The sequence below is a fragment of the Meriones unguiculatus genome, chromosome 9 (assembly GCF_030254825.1).
Source record: "Meriones unguiculatus strain TT.TT164.6M chromosome 9, Bangor_MerUng_6.1, whole genome shotgun sequence".
NCBI classification, from domain to species: domain Eukaryota; kingdom Metazoa; phylum Chordata; class Mammalia; order Rodentia; family Muridae; genus Meriones; species Meriones unguiculatus.
In genome coordinates this window covers 56,034,018-56,053,058 of record NC_083357.1, presented here as the reverse complement: position 1 = coordinate 56,053,058, position 19,041 = coordinate 56,034,018, and the positions used below count along the sequence as shown (strand labels likewise).

Sequence of the window (19,041 nt, the reverse complement as noted above, 5' to 3'; positions counted from 1 at the left end):
GTATAGGATCAACTGCTTTTGTGTCCTGGTGTTCCCCTAGGTAATTCTCATTGGGAAACATTTCTATAGAACTGGTGGGGTTGTGTGGGAGTGGGGTTCTCTTGGCCTTTCCTATTCTGTGTGTGTTTGTTATATGATCTAGGCATGCTGTCTTCTTTCATTGTGTCTGATATTGTAGCCTGCCTCTGCTTGCCACGGACCAGCCCAGTCGGATTCCCTGCGTTCATGGGGAACAAGGCTCTGGGCAGGAAGACATGGTTTCGGCGATGAATTGACAAACAGAGACACCTTGATGGTTTTGGCTCTGCTGTAATTTTACTGAAGTCAGGCTAACAATTTTATAGTGATTTCATAAGGAAGCACCTTAAAGTTGGCATGCTTTCCAAAACATTCAAACTTTTACCAAGGATACAAAGTTTATGTTTTAACTCGAAAGTGTAGCCAAGCATAAAGCAGTGCCCACAAGAAATCTGAGTATAGAAACTTTCTGATCAACGCAAACAAGAAACAAAAACCTCAAACTGTAGTTTCATTATCACTGACTAGTGAAGGGGAGAGTCAGGAGCTATAATAGTCCTCCAAGCCAAGTCAAATACCTGCCAAAGTCTTTTTCTACATTAAAATCTAAATACACCTTGGTCAACCATCCTCCCATATGTCTTGTTAAAGATTTATAATCTTTCTTAGAAAGAAGATCCTAAAGGAAGGCATGCTCAAGCCTGCTGTACTTGCTTATGCTATTTTTTCTTAAGAAGGAGCCCATTATTTCTTTTTCTATTCTTATAATACTGTCTGATACTAAATCTAATTCATTACTTCTTTTTCTTTTACTCTATTTTTGCTAAAGCTTTTAATAATCTATCAAGAATATATTTCCTTGAATAATTAGTTGTGCTGTACCAGGAATCATAGAGAAAAATCAAAAGGCTCATTCAATCCTTCATCTGAAAAAGCAGGATTTTCAGAGTACATCTTTTTGGCATAGATGGCCAGGGGGAACATCCAGGGACTTCCAGGGAGCGGATTCCCGTAGGAAACCTGTCTTTTCGTCTTAGCAGCACAATTTTATGCTTATATAGCACATTTTTTTATGCTCATATAGTCTCTGGAGTTAGTGTGGCATCTGCTGAGTGGCATTTTGTTCTTGTTCTTGATGTTTTTCAAGCTTGGTTCCTTTCAGATCAGGTTCTAAGAATTGGTAGGTCACATTTTCAGATACAGGTACTTATAAATGATTGCAGGGATGAAAGTGATGCCATTTCACAGCCAATCAAGGAGTGTGAATATGACTCAGGTCTGGGTCTCTGTGCTGAGGCAAAAGCTGTCCAAGCTAAGATATGCCTGGGAGTGTGAGGACGGCACAGGGAGATTCTGGGAAATTTACCAGTTTCGGTTGGTTTGCAAGCGACGGGACCTAAAATATACTTTCTGGTTGTGGGGAGGTGTGAGTTGATGGAGATCTGGGCTTTCCAATTGGAGGTGCTGCTTTACAGGTGAAGGAACCACAGCTAGGCCTGTGAGTGTGGAGATGGAGTGGGCAACTGGGGACCTGGAACACTCTTCTGGTTACAGTGCTTCAGAGGCCAGGAGCCCAGCTAGGTCTGAGAATGTGATACTCACAGGGTGAATGAGAAGATAAAACAAACCCTCACCTGGTTAGGCTGGTTCACAGTCTACATGAGCACAGCTATGTTTCGAAGAGTAGGGATGGCACTGGTGGGCTGGAGTCTCTTTTGAAGTTTATCTATCTATCTGTCTATCTATCTATCTATCTATCTATCCATTTATCTACCTATCTATCTATCATCTATCTATTTAATGTAACTTAAAATACTAGGAAAGAAGCTAGAATCCAGCAGTTAGAAATCTAACCACAGGGTGCCAGTGCACCTCAGCTGATGCACTGAAAGGCAATCTCAGAGTATTCTCAATTAACAGGCTTGCTTCTCATTGGCTGGGCAATTAACTCAGCAGGTGTGATTGTCACAAAGGGCCAATCTAGACTTGCAAGTGGCTCAGCTGGCTGGAGAATGAGCATCTGCAATTGATCTGAATAGGAAGCAACATGAAGATAGCTGTTCATGCTTCATTCATTTTCCTCTGGCTGCAGATGGACTGTGAGTTGAGGATTGGGTGTGTGTGTGGGAGGAGGGAAGGATAGAGTGTGTTAGTGGATAGTCCTTAGATGTCCATAAAATGGCTTCATTCAGCTTTTTTCTGCTTACATTAGCAGTAAGTAAGGAAGAGAAATTACTTGAAAACCTTTCTTTCCATCTTTCTCCATAGGGGAGAGCCGAGGTGAGCAGGTGAAACAGCACCCTTCTTCCCTGATTGTCCAGGAGGGAGACAGCGCTGTCATCAACTGCACTTACACTGACAGTACCTCAGCCTACTTCCCTTGGTATAAGCAAGAGCCTGGAAGGGTCCTCAGTTCATCATTGGCATCCATTCAAATATGGAAAGAAAGCAGAACCAAAGGCTCATCCTTTTGTTGGATAAGAAAGAGAAACACCTGTCCCTGCAAGTCACAGCCACTCAGCCTGGAGACTCAGCCATCTACTTCTGCACAGGAGATACATACGGCACCCCAGGCACCTGCAGCCTGTCCTCAAACCTGTCACCACTTGTTGAGTGCTTTGCACGGCCCTTGTGGTTCAAGGACAAACACAGTGATTGGTCATGGCCTTTGCTTTTGGTTCTGCGGATTGAGTTTAGAGTCTTGAAAGTATTCAACAAGTGTTCTAGCATTGCATCATGTTCAAGCATAATACAATTAACTTCAACTTAACTTCAAATTAACTTCAATTAACTTTAGCATATCATTCCTGGGTTCCACTTTTTCAGAGGATAGCAGGTGATGAAAAAGTGAAATTTCTGAGGGATAGTAAGGTATACCCTCAGTGTTCCAGGAAACTTTTCTTCATAATTATTAGGAATCTAGGTAGAGAACACAAAATGAAACTGAATTTTTACCATTATGGGTATTTTGGATGAGATGTCTCTAATCCTGTAGAAAACAAAAATACATGCTCTTGTTAATACATATTTATATTCAAACAAGAATGCCATTTTATAAATTCGCTGTGGAGATATTTAAATGATCCAATTGGCCTGAGTTTTTGTTAGAATAGCAGCCTTTCAGTTTCTATCATTTTTTTTGTCATTTAAAAAAGACATAACTGAACATAGCCATCTATTCTAAAAAACATTCCATACCCTTGGACACCATTAATAGTAGTTTGCTATGCTTGCAGAGAGGAATCTAACGTAACTAACCTCTGAAAGGCTTCACACAGAAGCAGAACAAAATAGATGCTGAGAGCCAAAGACAAACACTAGGCCGAGCTAAGGGAGATTTGTGGAAGATTTGGGGGAAAGTAGAGACATTAGGAGGGGCAAGAACTCCACAAGAAGACCTAACAGTGTCAACTAACGTAGGCCCATGTGTCCTCAAAGAGACTGAACCACCAACCAAAGACCAAGCAAAGACTGAACCTAGCTCCGTACACACATGTACCTCATTGGAAGCTTGGTCTTCATGAGGGCTCACTAATAATGGGAGCAGGGAGTCTCTCTGACATGGAATTTGTTGCCTGATTTTGGATCACTTTCTCCTGGCTGGGCTACCTTGTCTAGGCTCAGTGAAAGAGGATGCACTTAGTCCTGTTGAGACTGGATGTGCAGGGCTGGGTTAGTTGCTTGGGTCTTCTCTTTTCTTCGGAGAACTGGAAGGAAAAAGTAGGAAGAGGGTGGGACCAGGAGAAGAGGAGGAAGGGGCTGCCATCAGCATGTAATGTGAATGAATAAGTTAATTAATTAAAAAAACAAACATTCCCTACAAACAATTAAGTGGCAGCCATTATACCCATGCCATCATGAGCTGCCTGTGCTGGATTTTATCAAGTGCTCATTGGACATCTGTCAGTCCAGCAGACTACATTACTAGCTTTGATCACATCTTTTCTTCATTGAAGAAACAAATCAGTTCTTTGTCATGTTTCTTTACAACACTGTGAATTACATGTTAGATGCATGATTTTCTGCATTTAAATGGACTAATAATCCCACCTGTGCATTCGTGTTTTTTTTGTTTTGTTTTAAGTTATCCATTCTAAGATGAGAGTCAGAAAGACATGTATAATTTACAGTGATCATCTATTCAAGCATTTCCCTAATTTCAATAATGTCCCCTATGTTGTAGGTATGTTTTTAATAACCCCACTTTTTTCATAATTCTACTTTGAGTAATGTTTAGATTTCAAACAATTCATTCATCACCTATTAACAATGGGAATACATGTGATACACATCTATAAGAAGTTTAGAAAACACCACTGTCACTATAATACATGAAAGCTTTAGACATCAAAGTGTTTATCTTATGATTGCATTATTTTGTAATTTGGCATTCCCAGGAGGAAGTCATTAGTTGAGTAACATGAATTAATTTTTCTTTTTTTAAGGGTTGTATTTTATAATGGTGTAAAGAGTAATTGTTGTCATTACCTATATCAATGTCCAGCATTCCACAATAACCCACTGGGAGCATTAGTGGTTTTCACACCCTAATTGAACTTATGATTTGCTCAAGAGGAGGATAACCATGCCTGGTATGGAAACATAGTCACATACTCAGAGCCATGTGTGTGATATCTCCATGTGAGTTATTTTCCAGGAAGACCCCACAGGTCTTCACACAGTATGTGATACTTTTCTTAGTCTTAGTTATGTAACATAACAAATTGATACAGTTGTATTGATGAAGAAAACATGTACAATGATGTAACATACAGAAAAATAAAATCAGAACTGACTTAGAGTATTCTCTCCTAGTTAGGGGAGATACATCATCATTGGAGTTATTCTCTGTGGATCCTATTTGCTAAATGACCAACCTAATTAGAAAGACATGTCCACTAATGCAACAATGATGTGATTGCTTTTAGGGGCAAACAACTACTTTCTCATTGGACTTGAGACTTGTTCTGTGACAGAGGTACATTTCCATATGTCAACCTATACAAAAGCCTACAGCTATGAAAATGTAAAATTAAAAGGAAACAAGAAAGAAAATGCTATTTTAATAGGTGATTCCAATCTCATATAGAAATGCAATATGAAGAGCACATTCTAAAGCAATTATAAATGTTGCTAGTGAGGAAAGCCCAGAAAGGCTCGATATTCATTATCTTGAACTGTAAGAGACATAGGTTCTGAGCCACAGGCTGTCACTTAAGGATTACATTTATAACTTCAAAACAACAAGAATTAAGAAAAAGATGTGTACAAAGGGGAGAAAGAACAGTTTTGTGAAAAAACCAATCCTGTTGATAGTTGAAATTGCTAAGACCAAATTAAATGATAAAAGGAGCTTCCACAGACACATGGCAGCCATGAAAGCCAGGCTCATGAGTGGACACTTTGAATTTGAAGGAAGAAGATTTTCTGAAGACACATTGGTGAGCTGACTGCTTGGGATGCCATCTGCAGGTTCTCAAGAAAGAGCTGCAAATATCTTGCCAATCCCAAATGACAGTCATCTTCATGTTTCTTAACAACAGCCACCACTGGTCACAATGACATTTACAGAAAAAAGCTAACATTGATTCAGAGTGTGGTGTAACATGTGTGTTATATCAGTTGTGACAATCCCAACTGCTTTCTTTCTTGTGGTTGTTCTATACAGTTAATGTTCAAATATTGTTTCAAGACACCAGTGGCATCCTAAGTAAATGGGCAGCTCAAGCCCATTCTTTAAAACCTTCCAGAAGATACAAAGAGCAAATAGTAGTGATTACACACTCTTAGAGTCAATTTATAATAACTGAATTTTATAGTATGTTCTTAAATTTTTAAAAGCATTTTATTCTACTTTAGGTGCATGAGTGTTTTTCTTCCATATGTGTGCCTGGTGCCAACAGAGGTCAGAAGAGAGAGAGTGAGTTCCCCTAGAGCTGGAGTTATAGTTGTTGTGAACCAGTGTGTGTTCTGAGAATCAAACCTGGATTCTCTGCAAGTGCACCAAGTGCTCTTTAGTACTGACCATCACTCCAGGCCTGGATAGTATCTTTATACAAATTTGGATCACTTAAAATAAAGTGTAAAAACCTCCTTATTGCCATTCAATTTATCATATGGTAAAGACCAAAACAGAAAGCCCACCAGTTGTTCTACTATAACATGTACTCTACTTTCATGTCAGATTTAATCCTCAGAATGATGACAATCAATGTGTTCATGGCCACTGTGCATGTTCTTTACATTGTCAAGGGCCTCTTGAAGTCTGACTTGTGCCCTACAATTGATGTAGATGGTGAGAGTACATTTGTGCCTCTGGGAGGATTGCCAAAGACCATTGTTGAATCTCTATCCAACAGGGGGTGGAGTTTCCTAACACAAGATCATCATCTATGTAAATCATAAGCTTCACAGGTTCATCATTTGATGTCATTTCATCATTTCTTTCTGTGAAGAGTCAAGAACAGTAGCTGGGTGACACTGAAGATGAACCCTCCTCCAGCTTTAGTGACTATGATGCTGCTCATGCTTGGTAAGTAAGTGACTTCCCATTTGCACCCTTATTTATATGATGTCAGAACAATATTTAATCATCCATGAGCTTTGTTGTTAATGTAACAGAGATATCCTGTTCTTGCCCCAGGGAGGATCCATGGATACTCAGTGACACAGAAACAAGGTCAAGTGACCCTCTCAGAAGGCAATTTTCTATTGATAAACTGCACGTACTCAGCCACAGGGTACCCAACTCTCTTCTGGCATGTTCGATATCCTGGAGAAGGTCTACAGCTCCTCCTGAAAGTCATCACAGCTGGTGAGAAGGGAAGCAGCAGAGGGTTTGAAGCCACATATGATAAAAGAACCACCTCCTTCCATTTGCAGAAAGCCTTGGTGCAAGAGTCAGACTTGGCTGTGTACTATTGTGCTCTGAGTGACACAGTGGCAGACACTGCAGGGGAGCTGAGCACAAACCCTGAGAAGCAAAAGAAAGCCTGACTTCTGATCATCTGTCTTTTAGATCATGCTGTTTTTCACCAGTCTGCGTGTGCCCCAAAGTTTCTCTGGTTGGTGAAAGTTGTACAAACAGTCATAGCAGAACAAGAGGAAGATGTTATCACAGCTGGATTTTCATAGGGGAAACTGAAACCCTACAATATCAGTGGTTATTCATGAAGTGTCACATTGATTTCACAGGAAAGCTGTGGATACCATGAAGTGGTCATTTTTCTTCATCTCCACCTACCTACAGGTCATTCTCTTCATATAAAACAGGACACCTCCAGCCCAAGTTCTTCATGCAGAACAACATACTCCAGGAAAGGTGTCATCTATATAATGTATATCTAATACTTTGGAAGGACAGGTTATCAGAGGGCTACAGCCTTTGTATACCTGAAGATTTGTAATAAAGATACATAAGTAGAAAAGACAGGAGAAAGGAAACCCAGAGCAGGCAGATGATCTTCAGAATTTCAATGTCCCCCATCTCCTCTAAATCCAAACCCCAGTCTCATCCTAAGCCATGTAGTAGACTGCCTGCTGTGGTCCTCATATCTCTTTGTCCACATTCCCAGAGCACTAGACTGATCCTGATGCCACTCCTTGATTTCTTCCCTACCATGGATCTCCTCACGCTACATCTTTTAGCCCACCCCTTTGCCTAAGTGTTAGCACCCAATTGGAAAGAAACACATTCTGGCTGGAATCCAGTGTCCACACGTTGCAGGATCTCAAAAGGATTCCCTAGCAGGCAACCCACAGCCAACACCGTGTTCTTAGAACCACGGAGAATAGAATCCAAGGAAAAGAGCATACATCTGACAAAGGCAAGAACACACACCAGCACAGAGAATTACAATGACCTCAAACCTAGATGTCTAGATTCCAGCATAAAAACAATAACATTGAGAATGATATGTCTTCATTAAAGCCCCAAAACACTACTCCAGTAGGCCCTAAGAAACACAAGATAGCTGATGCACGTCACAAGAATTTCAAATTACCCTTTATAACTATGTTAGAGGTCTTGAAAGAGAAAGTGAATATATTCATTAAAGAAATCAATGAGCAAAAAAATCTGGGCCCAGGAGGGCCTGCAGAGACTGATGAATCAACCAAGGGCCATATATGGAGAGGACCTAAACCTCTGCTCAGATGTAGGTTATGGGCAGCTCATTCTCCACAGGGGTTCACTAGTAAGGGGAACAGGGGTAGTCAGTAGCATGAACTCAGTTGCCTGCTCTTTGATCACCTCCCCCTGGAGAGGATGCCTTACTAGGCCACAGAGAAAACGGATCTAGACTGTCCTGATGAGACCTGATTAGGCTAGCTTCAGATAGTAGGGAAGGAGGACCTCCCCTCTCATTGTATTGGGGCAGGGGTATAAGGGAAGAAAAGGGAGGGAGGGTGAGATTGGGAGGGGATAGAGGAGCGGGCTAGAGCTGGGATACAAAGTGAACAAACTGTAACTATATAAAAAAAAAAGAAAATGCTTTCTTTATTCCTTGTATGGTATTGGCTCCTTTGTCAAAATTCAAGTGTCCTAAAAATACACTATGCAGTATCAGTTGACCTAAGCATGAACCAACTTCTTGGCTGTGTTGATCCTACTGCCTTCTTGCTTCCACAGATCTTTACTCTGCTGGCTGTGGAGCTCTCACAGACTCCTGCAGGACAGTTGTTTCCAAACTTGTTCTATGTGGACCCAGTTCAACTCTGGCACAGACATTCCCCTGGTTCAGATGGCTTCATGTCTATGTTAGGAATGGAGAGTGGGAGAAAGTAGAAGTGTTAGGGAAGAAGAGAGATAAGGAAGAAAGGGGAGGAGTGGAGATGGGAGGGAGAGTCAGAAAAAGGGAGGAGGAGAGAAACCATATTTACAACTTTCATGATCAATCCCTAATCAAAGGACTTTATTCAAGAAGAGAGAATAAGAAAAATAGAGAAATTAACAAGCTCCCCGAGTTTTATTTATTGTTGAGTTGCTAGACACAGTTCCATCTGTTCTGCACCAAGCACACAAATATGTTCCTGGCTCTAAATAAAATAAATAATCCCAGGCCTTTCTAGACTCTAACCTAGATAAGCACCCTGTCTAGGCCATCTGTAATGCTTGTAGATGTATTTGAATGGGAGTGACAAGGGTTAGATTTATGCTGTGTGAAAAAGCCTCACTCAGATTTCTGTGGCTGTCATGTCTAGGTGGTTTTCCAGTGCAGGTGAACGCCTGTGTGTGACACTGATTATTACTGAGAAAGAAGACAACATATGCAGAGTGTACACACACACACACACACACACACACACAATCTCACTCCCCACCCACACTTGGGGGGCAAAGGTTTGTTTAAAATGCCAATTGTTCTCTCAAGAACTTTACTTTTAATAATTACATTAGAAGAATTTACAGTTTGATTATTTCTTTTGTCACTATCATAAATCCACAAGATGGCAGTGTCTTCTTAGGGATCCTAAGTAGTGTTCTCAAGTGGGAGAGAGGAAGGGAGGGCAGGAAGTAGAGGGAGGGGTGGAGAAAGGGCTGGAGGAAAGTCTTGGTGCTGCAGAGGTGGTGAAGAGAGTCCCTTTTCTCATTGCTAGCAAAGCGGCTTTTCATGTTTCCTGAAGCAGGAGAGGTGGAAACTTTTGAATGTGACCAAATGAGTTTAGAGTTGAGAATCTGAATCCTAAGTGAAGAGGGAGGAGAGAGGAAATCCTTGAGTGTTTCACTAGTGGTCCTGTGGCTTCATTCAAGGTGTAAGTTTGGGAATTTCTTTGGGATCAAGGTGTGGTATATAAAGTTGTTGCCTGCTCCAGGCTAATGGTAGAAAACACATATGTTTTTAATCTCTAGGTAGGGGTGGGCAGACTATTGAAAAAGCATTCTGGAGTGTTAGCATCCCTATGCCTCCAGGTCTGTTTGTCTGACCTTTGTCTTTCTGCACAGGGGTGAGCAGCCAGCTGAAGGTGGAGCAGATCCCAGAATCCCTCAGTGTCCCAGCGGGAGCCATGGCTTCTCTCAACTGCACTTTCAGTGATCGTAATTCTCAGTACTTCTGGTGGTACAGACAGCATTCTGGGAAAGGCCTTGAGGCACTGATGTCCGTCTTCTCCAATGGTGACAAGGAGGAAGGCAGATTCACAGCTCACCTCAATAAAGCCAGGCTGCATGTTGCCCTACACATCAGAGACTCCCAGCCCAGTGACTCTGCTGTCTATCTCTGTGCAGTGAGCACACAGTGCTCCCCAGGCACCTGCAGCCTGCACACAAACACACTGGGTCACAAAATGCCTTCTAGAGAGCTCAGACCACACAGTGGAGAAATTCTGTTTCTATTCTATATGCAATGGGAATTAATAGCAAGAGCAGCAAGGACTTGATATTGATTGGGAAGGTATTTTAACATTTTGAAAAGACGTAGTCCTGAAGAGAAAGGCAAACTATTGGTTCATTTGAAACATTTTCCACTTTTCTCTTCTCACATGCTGATGGTTATGTAACAATGTTGGAAACAAATATATGGCCATGACACTCACCACATGCTGTGTTATGAAGACGACCACCATCACCACTACAACACTCTAGCTTTCTTGATTTTAAGAGGTTTAAATAAAACCTTCTTGTTTTTTAATTTTTAAAAACAGCTTAGAAAGTCGCAGGTTTCTGTATATCAGGTTCATACATATTTACTTCTGGTTGTCTCTTCTCCCATCTTATCCTCTCTGTCACCTCCCAGTTCCCCATTCCCACTCAGTCCTTCTTGCTCCCAGTATCCCTGCTTCCACTTGCACATCATGGGTTCTATTACCTCCCATTCATCTATCTTAATGATTCAATTTTCCCCTCTCATTGGCTGCTTTCTAGTTGTGTGGTGTCTACACACACTCATATTCATGTGAATACACAAAAATAAAAATTAGAAGCTAAGATTTGCATGTATTTGTCTCTCCAAATCTGAATAACTCACTGTAGTATTTTTCAATTGTGGCCATTTTCATACCAATTCCATAGTTTTATATTTCTGAGCAATGCTCATATGTCTATGTGTCTGTCTATTTCTGTGTATATCTATCTATCTATCTATCTATCTCTCTTTCTATCTATTATTTATCTCTATGTATCTATTTACCAACTACCTATATATCTATAGATGTATCTATCTATCTATCTATTTATCTATTAGATAGGTATACAACTACACAAAGTTATTATTCATTGTTTTGTTGATAACACATAGAATGCTTTCATTCCCAAAGAATTTTGAACAGAGCAGCAATTAACAGGATTGAGTGAGTATTTCTGTCATAAGATATAGAGTACTTCAAATATAAAACAAGAAATTACAGAGTTAGGCCACATAACACTTCCTCTTTTAGGTTTATGAAGCCATTTTATGATTATTATCACAGGTGTCACATCTATGCTTCCAGCAACGGTGAATAAAATCCTGTTTATCAACATCCGCATCAGCATTTGTTATCATTTGATTTCTTGAGGATAGCTGTTCTGAATGGGATGTGATGAAGTCTCAAATCAGTTTAACTTAATTTCACTGATGACTAAGGATGTTCAATGCATTATTATCAATAATGCATTCATTATTCATTTGCATTTTTTTCTTTTGATAATTCTCTGTGCCCAAACCCATTTTTTGATTCTTTTTATTGTTTAGAGTTTTTTTGTATGTGTGGTTTTATCTTCTGTCAGTTGAGTAGCTGGCAAGATTTTCTTTCATTTGTAGTTTGTCTCTTAGATTTGTTAACTGTCTAATCCACTGCCTTCCTGTATTTGCTTTCATTAATTCATTTAGCTTTGGATAAGATTTTGTTGTGGAGCCTAAGCCGGCCTAAAACTCTTGCCCCTTCTGTCTCACCCCGAGATATGGGATTACAGGCTTGTGTCACCATAAGTACCTCCATTTATTACTATTTAAAATGCTGAAAATGTCCCCTCATTTGGTATATTCAGTGGGTGCTCACTGAAGATATACCACAAGTCAGTTCAGTAGCTCTGGATTTTATCATTCTTGGATACATGAAAATGTTATATAACAGATCTCCCTGGGAGTAAGTAATGTACTTCCTTTATCTTAGTCTCTCAAGACACTGTTTATATAGTCTACGATTCCAGGGAAACCTGTATATCAAGGACTGGATATTTGGTTAGGTGTGTTCACATACACACTTACTAAAAGGATGCTACAGAACCAGGATTTTCTATACATTCTCACTGTTCAGAAGTGGAGACTGAACAAATGTTTCCAGATCATGGAAGAATAATGTGAAACACTCCAAAGCATGTATTTAAAAGACATTATATTTTACCATGATAGGTAGATATAAACAGAGACAGAGTAAATCTTTTTCATTATTATTATTATTATTATTATTTTATGTGCATTGGCCCTTTTCCTGCAAGGATATCTGTGTGAGGATGTCAGGTCCATGGAACTAAGGTTACAAATAGATGTGAGCTCCATGTAGGTGCTGGAAATTGAACATAGGTCATTTGAAAGAGCAGCCAGTGCACTTAACCCCTGAATCATCTATCTCTCCCACCCCATGGGATAATCATTCTTAATTAAAATATGGCCACTGGTGAGTTTCACATGCTCCAGGGTATGTCCCCATAATGGACATATGGGTAACACACTAACTGGACATAGTAGATTATAGGGCAAAAAGGACCTCAATTTGGAGAGGAGCTTGTTAGGGAGAAATCTATCTATCTATCTATCTATCTATCTATCTATCTATCTATCTATCTATCTATCTATACATATACATATATAAATATGTTATATATTTATAGTTTATGTCTTTGCTCAGATAACTGTCTCACTGCTTTTCTGTGTTTATTTTAATTAATATAGAAATATATTATGTAATATTTATATATGATTACATAATATATACAGGATGTATTATATAATATAAATATATATGTATATTTAGTGGAAAACTGGGGGTAGATGCAATATTTTATTGTGTATCTGTGTGGCATTTTCAAAAATATTGAAAAGGCATTGAGGAAGAGTAAAAGATTGAAATACAGTAAAAATATTTAAAACTGTGCTCAGTTTTGTATTGTGTAACCTCTGGGTTTGTGGCATTTTGGCAAGAATCCAGGGTAGTGTTCCAATCTGAGTATGGCCTTTGTTACTAAGAGGTCCATGGTGGTTTAATGAGAATGGTCCTCATGTTCTCACACACTGAAGACCTGGTACCCAGGTGGTAGCACTGTCTGTGGGAACACACTGAGATGAGGCCTTGCTGGTGAAGCTAGTCCCTGGGGCTGGTCTTTGAGAGTTACAGCCTCACCCCATTTCCAGCTGACACTTTCTCTGCTTCCAGCACTTGGTTGAAGATGTGATCTCTCAGCTTCCTGCTCCAGCTGCCATGCCTGCTGCTCACTGTCTTCTCTGTCTCCCACCAAGTTGGACTCTTATTCCTCTGGAACTTTAAGCCAAAATAAAGTCTTCCACAACTTTCTTTTTGCTTCAGTATTTTATCACAGTCACAGAAAGAAACTGATTTAGGTTCATTTGCTATAGAGTCTACTATGATAACAATTTCAATATTTGTTTTAGGATTAAAAGAAATGAAATAATACTTTTTTTTTGCCCACGAACAATTGAGGAAAATAAGATGAGATGGAAGAGGCTGGGCTTGGAAGAGGTACAGCTCTTGTATTGATTCAGCCTTATCTTCCAGATCATGAACTGCACCTCAGAGGTTCTAAAGGAATATTGCACACAAGTGAGGAATTATTATTATTCAAGAATCCTGAGACTTCTGGAAAGAATAGACAAATTACTCAACAATAAAGACATTATCTCAGTAAAACAGTAATATTTTAAGATGAGCAAAGGATGAAGAATAAAAGGAATGGAAATAATCAGAAAGAATAAAATGGCATACCTTCACAATAACCCCAAGTGTAAATGGTCTAAGTTCATCAATTAAAAGACTGTTGCTCACCCTAAAACCACATACTTAGCAGTATGCTGTCTTCAAGAAACTCACCTCACTGACAATGGTATACACATACAGAAAGTGAAAGGGTGAAAGATATCATTCTAAGAATTTGGAACTCAAGAGCAAGCAGAAGTAGCTGTGCTTATTATCTGAAAAGCAGATTTCAAGCCATAAACAGTCAGAAGGCACAAAGGTACATGGACAAAGGGAACAGTCCAGCAAAAACAGAGCATTTGTAATTATATGTGCCAGTGATAGTTTGTAAAGAAAACTATGCTAGACAGAAACAGACACACCCAGATGTAATAAGGAGCATAAAAATGGGTGACATCACTCTTATTCTGGCCAATAGGTAAATAATCCACACAAAAAAGCTAGCCATGAAGCATTAGAGATAAACTTCACATAGACAAAATGGCTTATGGGATATCTATAGAATATTTCATTGAATGGCCACAAAGTACATATTACTCTTGGCATCTCATATAACTTTCTTCAAAAGTGACCACATTTAAGCCAAAAGAAAACTTAAACAAAAGAAAAATTAAAATAGCTTCTTAAATCTTATTGCACATTAACAAAGGTAGTAGCAAAGCAAACCTCCACCCTCACAATTCAAGTGTCAGGTATTACACTCATTCTCACAGGGTTTTTTAAAAGCTAAGGAGTATTTCTGCTAACCAAGAGACAATTAACACTCAAAAATAATTCAGAATTCAAACAAGCATATGTAACTTATATATATATATAATACATGTGTATAAATGTATGTAAATACAGAAAATTATAAAGTTGTGATTCCAAATTATTACTTATGATTAGATTACATGACATGATCTTGTTGTTTAAAATAATGAAGACATTTTCACATGCAGAACTGAGACTCCATATGGCAGTAGCAACAAGTGATGCTGACCACATGGACACATGACCTGGCCATGTATTCAGATGGATTGCTTTTAGATTTTTTTTTTTAGAACAGGATTTATTCTATGTTGCTTAGGCAAGCCAGAAACTACTGGATTCATAATTTTCCTGCTTTATTCTTCCTAAGTAACTGGGACTATCAAGATGTGCCCTTGTATCCATCTCTGGGACACATATTTATGAAAAGGCTAACTTTCAGAATTTATAAAATTTCATGGAGTCATAAGAAAAATAAGCTATAAAATATGAAAATGGAGCCATTTCCAAGCTTACTCATTAGGAAAAAAATAGCGATGCTTCATTGTATGTTTCATGTGCATTTTTAAAGTATCCTCTGTGTTACTGTAGTCAAACAGGGTAGTTAAATATGTGACTACCAGCAGGGAAAGTGATAGTTAAGTGTTCTGGAAGCTTTCGTCAGAAAACACATATAGATGGAAGAAGAAATAAATGAGCCTCATATTGGGAAAGAAAGGGTCTCACTAAGACAGAAGTTGATATATTGAAGTTACCATGTGTGAGGCAATGAGTTATCTACTCAGTCACCATCTGATTTAAGTACCCTGCCCACCCCTCCCATATTTATCAGACCCTCCCATCTCCCAACTTTCTCCTTTTAAGAAACCGTCCAAGTCCAATTACTGCTGCCCATTTATAAGTGGACATGGCACCACCCACTGGAACAGGAAAAACCCACCAGATGCTGCCCCCAAAAGAAAACTGATTCATAGCCAGATTCGATGATGAATGCCTTTAATCCTAGCACTCAGGGATTCAGAGGCAGGCCAGTCACTGTGAGTTCAAAGCCTGCTCTGCAAAGCAAGTCCAACACAAGCAAGGGTACAGACAGAAATCCTGGCTGAAATAAACAAAAAACAAAGAGAAAGAGAGAGAGAGAGAGAGAGAGAGAGAGAGAGAGAGAGAGAGAAAGAAAGAAACAAAGAACAGTGTTCTCCTTCTAACAGTCATCAACTGTCACCAATTCCATAGCTAGTCGTGGGAGTCCTGGATCTCTCCCATCCATGCTGGAATGCTGGCTTGATATTGTGCAGGTCTTGTGCAGACAAGTGCAGATGTTGTGAGTTCACAAGCACATTAGTTCTGTCAAGTCCAGAAGCCATTATTTTCACATGTTCCACCCTCTCTTCCAAGAAGGATATTGAGCTCTGTTTATGTGTGTGTGTGTGTGTGTGTGTGTGTGTGTGTGTGTGTGTTATAGATGAACCGTTTATAGCTGTGCAAACCACAGAGAGTATTTCTCTATATTTTGTCCAGTTTTGAGTTTCTTCATGAAAGGTTCTCCATTGTATAGAGAAGCTTCTCTGTTGAGGTCTGTACTTTAGTTTGCATGTTTATACATACATACTTGTTTATGATCTTCATATGACAGAGAACATGTTTTGTAGCTTCTGCCTATGATTGTCATATGACAGAGAACATGTTTTGTTTTGTTTTTTTTAGCTTCTGTCACCTTGATTAATAATATACATTATAAGCCCACAATTTCCCTCCTTTTTTATGAGATTCATGTTTAAAATGCAATTTGATACTATGTTTATGTAGGAAAAGAATGGGTTTATCCACAAGGTGTATGATCTCCCAGCCATAGAGTTTTGGTGAGATTTACAGTACCATCCTGTATGCATTCAGACAAGGCTCACCACAGTGTAAGAATGTCTGAATCTGTTTTTCTTTATTGAGAATCAGTCTCTCAATGCTCTCCATGGAGGGGGCGGTAGTGTATCATTGAAGCAGCGCCATCTGGTGTCCAGCTAAAATATTTATGCTGGTTATACTGCCTTCATTGCTGCCCTACAGTGTTCATGTGCTAAATTATGAGAAAGCCTAGTGCAATAAGGGAGTCCAGTGCTAAACTGAAGTCAAATTCCTGTTGTAGCATTAATGCCAGAAAAAAAATCAGGAGAACAGGCTCTTCTATCTGTTTCTCTCCCAGGTCTGCTTGAGCTTGATTTGAAATAAATTCACAGGGATGGGGGGGTTAGTGCTATGTTTGGAAACCATACTTGGCATTGCTATGCTGGTGGGAGAACTTTTAACTTTTCCTTCTCTTCCTGGTAAATGGAATTGTGTCTGCAGCTATGTCCCTCACTGCATTGTAGAAATATTATGAGGAGTGGAAGTGAGTGTAGATGGAGTAAATGTGTCATTTAAGGATGTTTATACAGCAGAAGGTTTTCTTTATTTTATTTATAGTACCTCTCAGTATCCCAATGTAATATTACAATACAGTAATTTCTCAAGTAAGATATTTATTAGACTATGAATCTCTATGGTGCTCTGTGAAAAATGCTATGTAAATGGAAAAGTACACCACAGAAGGATATTATGAACTTAGTTTATGAATCAATTTCACTTCAATTTCATATGTGTCTTTTTTACTTTATATGTCAAGTACATCATACTGAATGCCCAAGATGAGGAGTTATTATTCTAGACGTTTTATGTGCATTCTCTTTGGAGTTCCTTAAGGTTTTAGCACCTCCTCCCAGGGATGTGGTGTGATAGAGAGTTTGACACTATAGAACTGGGGTAGATTTCAATCTTTAGGGGACCTCTGGGTCCAAGAACTTACAGAGAGGGTGTATCCCATATGGCATTGAGGTTTTGTATAATAACAAAAATGGTGATACTAAAATTTTTTGAATTATAATCTCACACATCACCCAAAACTCAGAAATACAGAGATATTGGCATAAAGAGTAAAAGAGAAAGCGAAACAACAATAACAAAATCCCTCAAAAGCAACACAAGTATCAGAGTTTCTTTTGTTTCAATCTACAGCTTAAAATAATTACTTTAAATATAAGCAGCAAAACATTTCAATCAAAAGAGAAGAACCATGAAGTTAGTTAATACCACCAGGCAATACACAATTCTTTAAAAACAAAACAAAGCAACAAAACAAAACAAAACCCTTTTCACTGACAAGACAGACTGACAAATGAAAACATAGAAAAAAATTCTTTACCATGCTAGTACCTGAGAGGCCAAAAGATTAAAAATCAGTGGCTATTATTTTAAAGTTTAAAGCACAGGCCTGAACTAAGGCTAGCTGGGTGGAGATATGATCAGCCTTAATTCCCTGAGGGGAAGAACTAGCCTTACTGCATGCTTTTCCTGCCCATTAGAGATAAAGTTATTAGAACATTGGCCCATCCACCTAGGAGGGACACCAGATCATAATGGCTTGGGGATTTTCCTATAGCTAATTAATTCAAAATACAACATCCATTTTGCGTTTTGACCAATACATGCTTGCCAGGCAGGAATCACCCCTGCTTTGGGCATGCTGGGAGGGACCAGAATCTTTAAATCACCCAACTAACCTGAGCATGGGGCTCTCTGCTCTCACCACTTTGGTGGTAGGGAATGTGAGCCCAAGCTGCAGCTTGTAATAATTTGTAATAACCAACTTAATTTGAATAGACACACAGAGAGAGACAGAGAGAGACACACACAAAGAGACACACACACACAGAGACAGACACATACACACACAAAGGGAGAGAGAGAAAGAGAGAGAGAGAACCTTAGACCTAAGAGCAATCTGGGCATAGATGGGATAAGACTGAATGTCAAACTGATTTTCTTTGTTCTGGTTCTCTACAAAAATGCTAATGAGAAAATGGTGGGGAAGGCAGAATTTTCTCTGGCTGCTTACATTGAAAAAAGCACAGTTTAAAACTTCAGTCTCTGGGTAAGCTTACTTGCAAATTACTGCTTTTATACCCAATGAGCCCCAAATTTAATGGCTTTGTCATATGATCATTTTTTTCTAAAGAAAATGATCCTTCCATTATACACAGCTTGTTTTTCTTAGGTTAGGATTCGACACAATATAGATTAATTCAGAAACATGAATTGCACTCTAAACAGAAATAATGCACTATTTTGTTTCAAAACGTCTTTATCCCTGGGTCCCCTAACAATGGGAGTAGGGACTGTCTCTGACTGTTGCCTGCAACTGGATCCCTTTGCCCTAGTTTGGCTGCCTCTTTAGGCCCCAGTGGGACAGAATGTATCCTTCTCTGACTTGAAGTGCCTGGGAGGGTTGATAACCCTTGGGGGTCCTCCTCTGAGAAAAACAAGAGGGGAGAGTGG

The 19,041-nt window shown here is 39.3% G+C and overlaps 1 pseudogene and 1 gene segment (V, D, J or C); both read left to right on the top strand.

The window, feature by feature from the left end:
* Nucleotides 1-2,065: 2,065 nt before the first annotated feature.
* Nucleotides 2,066-2,788, top strand: LOC110543185 (T cell receptor alpha variable 13-2-like; annotated as a pseudogene).
* Nucleotides 2,789-6,504: 3,716 nt separating this feature from the next.
* Nucleotides 6,505-7,014, top strand: LOC110543184 (T cell receptor alpha variable 9-2-like). The segment is given in 2 exon segments: nucleotides 6,505-6,550; nucleotides 6,662-7,014. Coding segments are annotated over 2 exon segments (399 nt in total).
* Nucleotides 7,015-19,041: the final 12,027 nt, after the last annotated feature.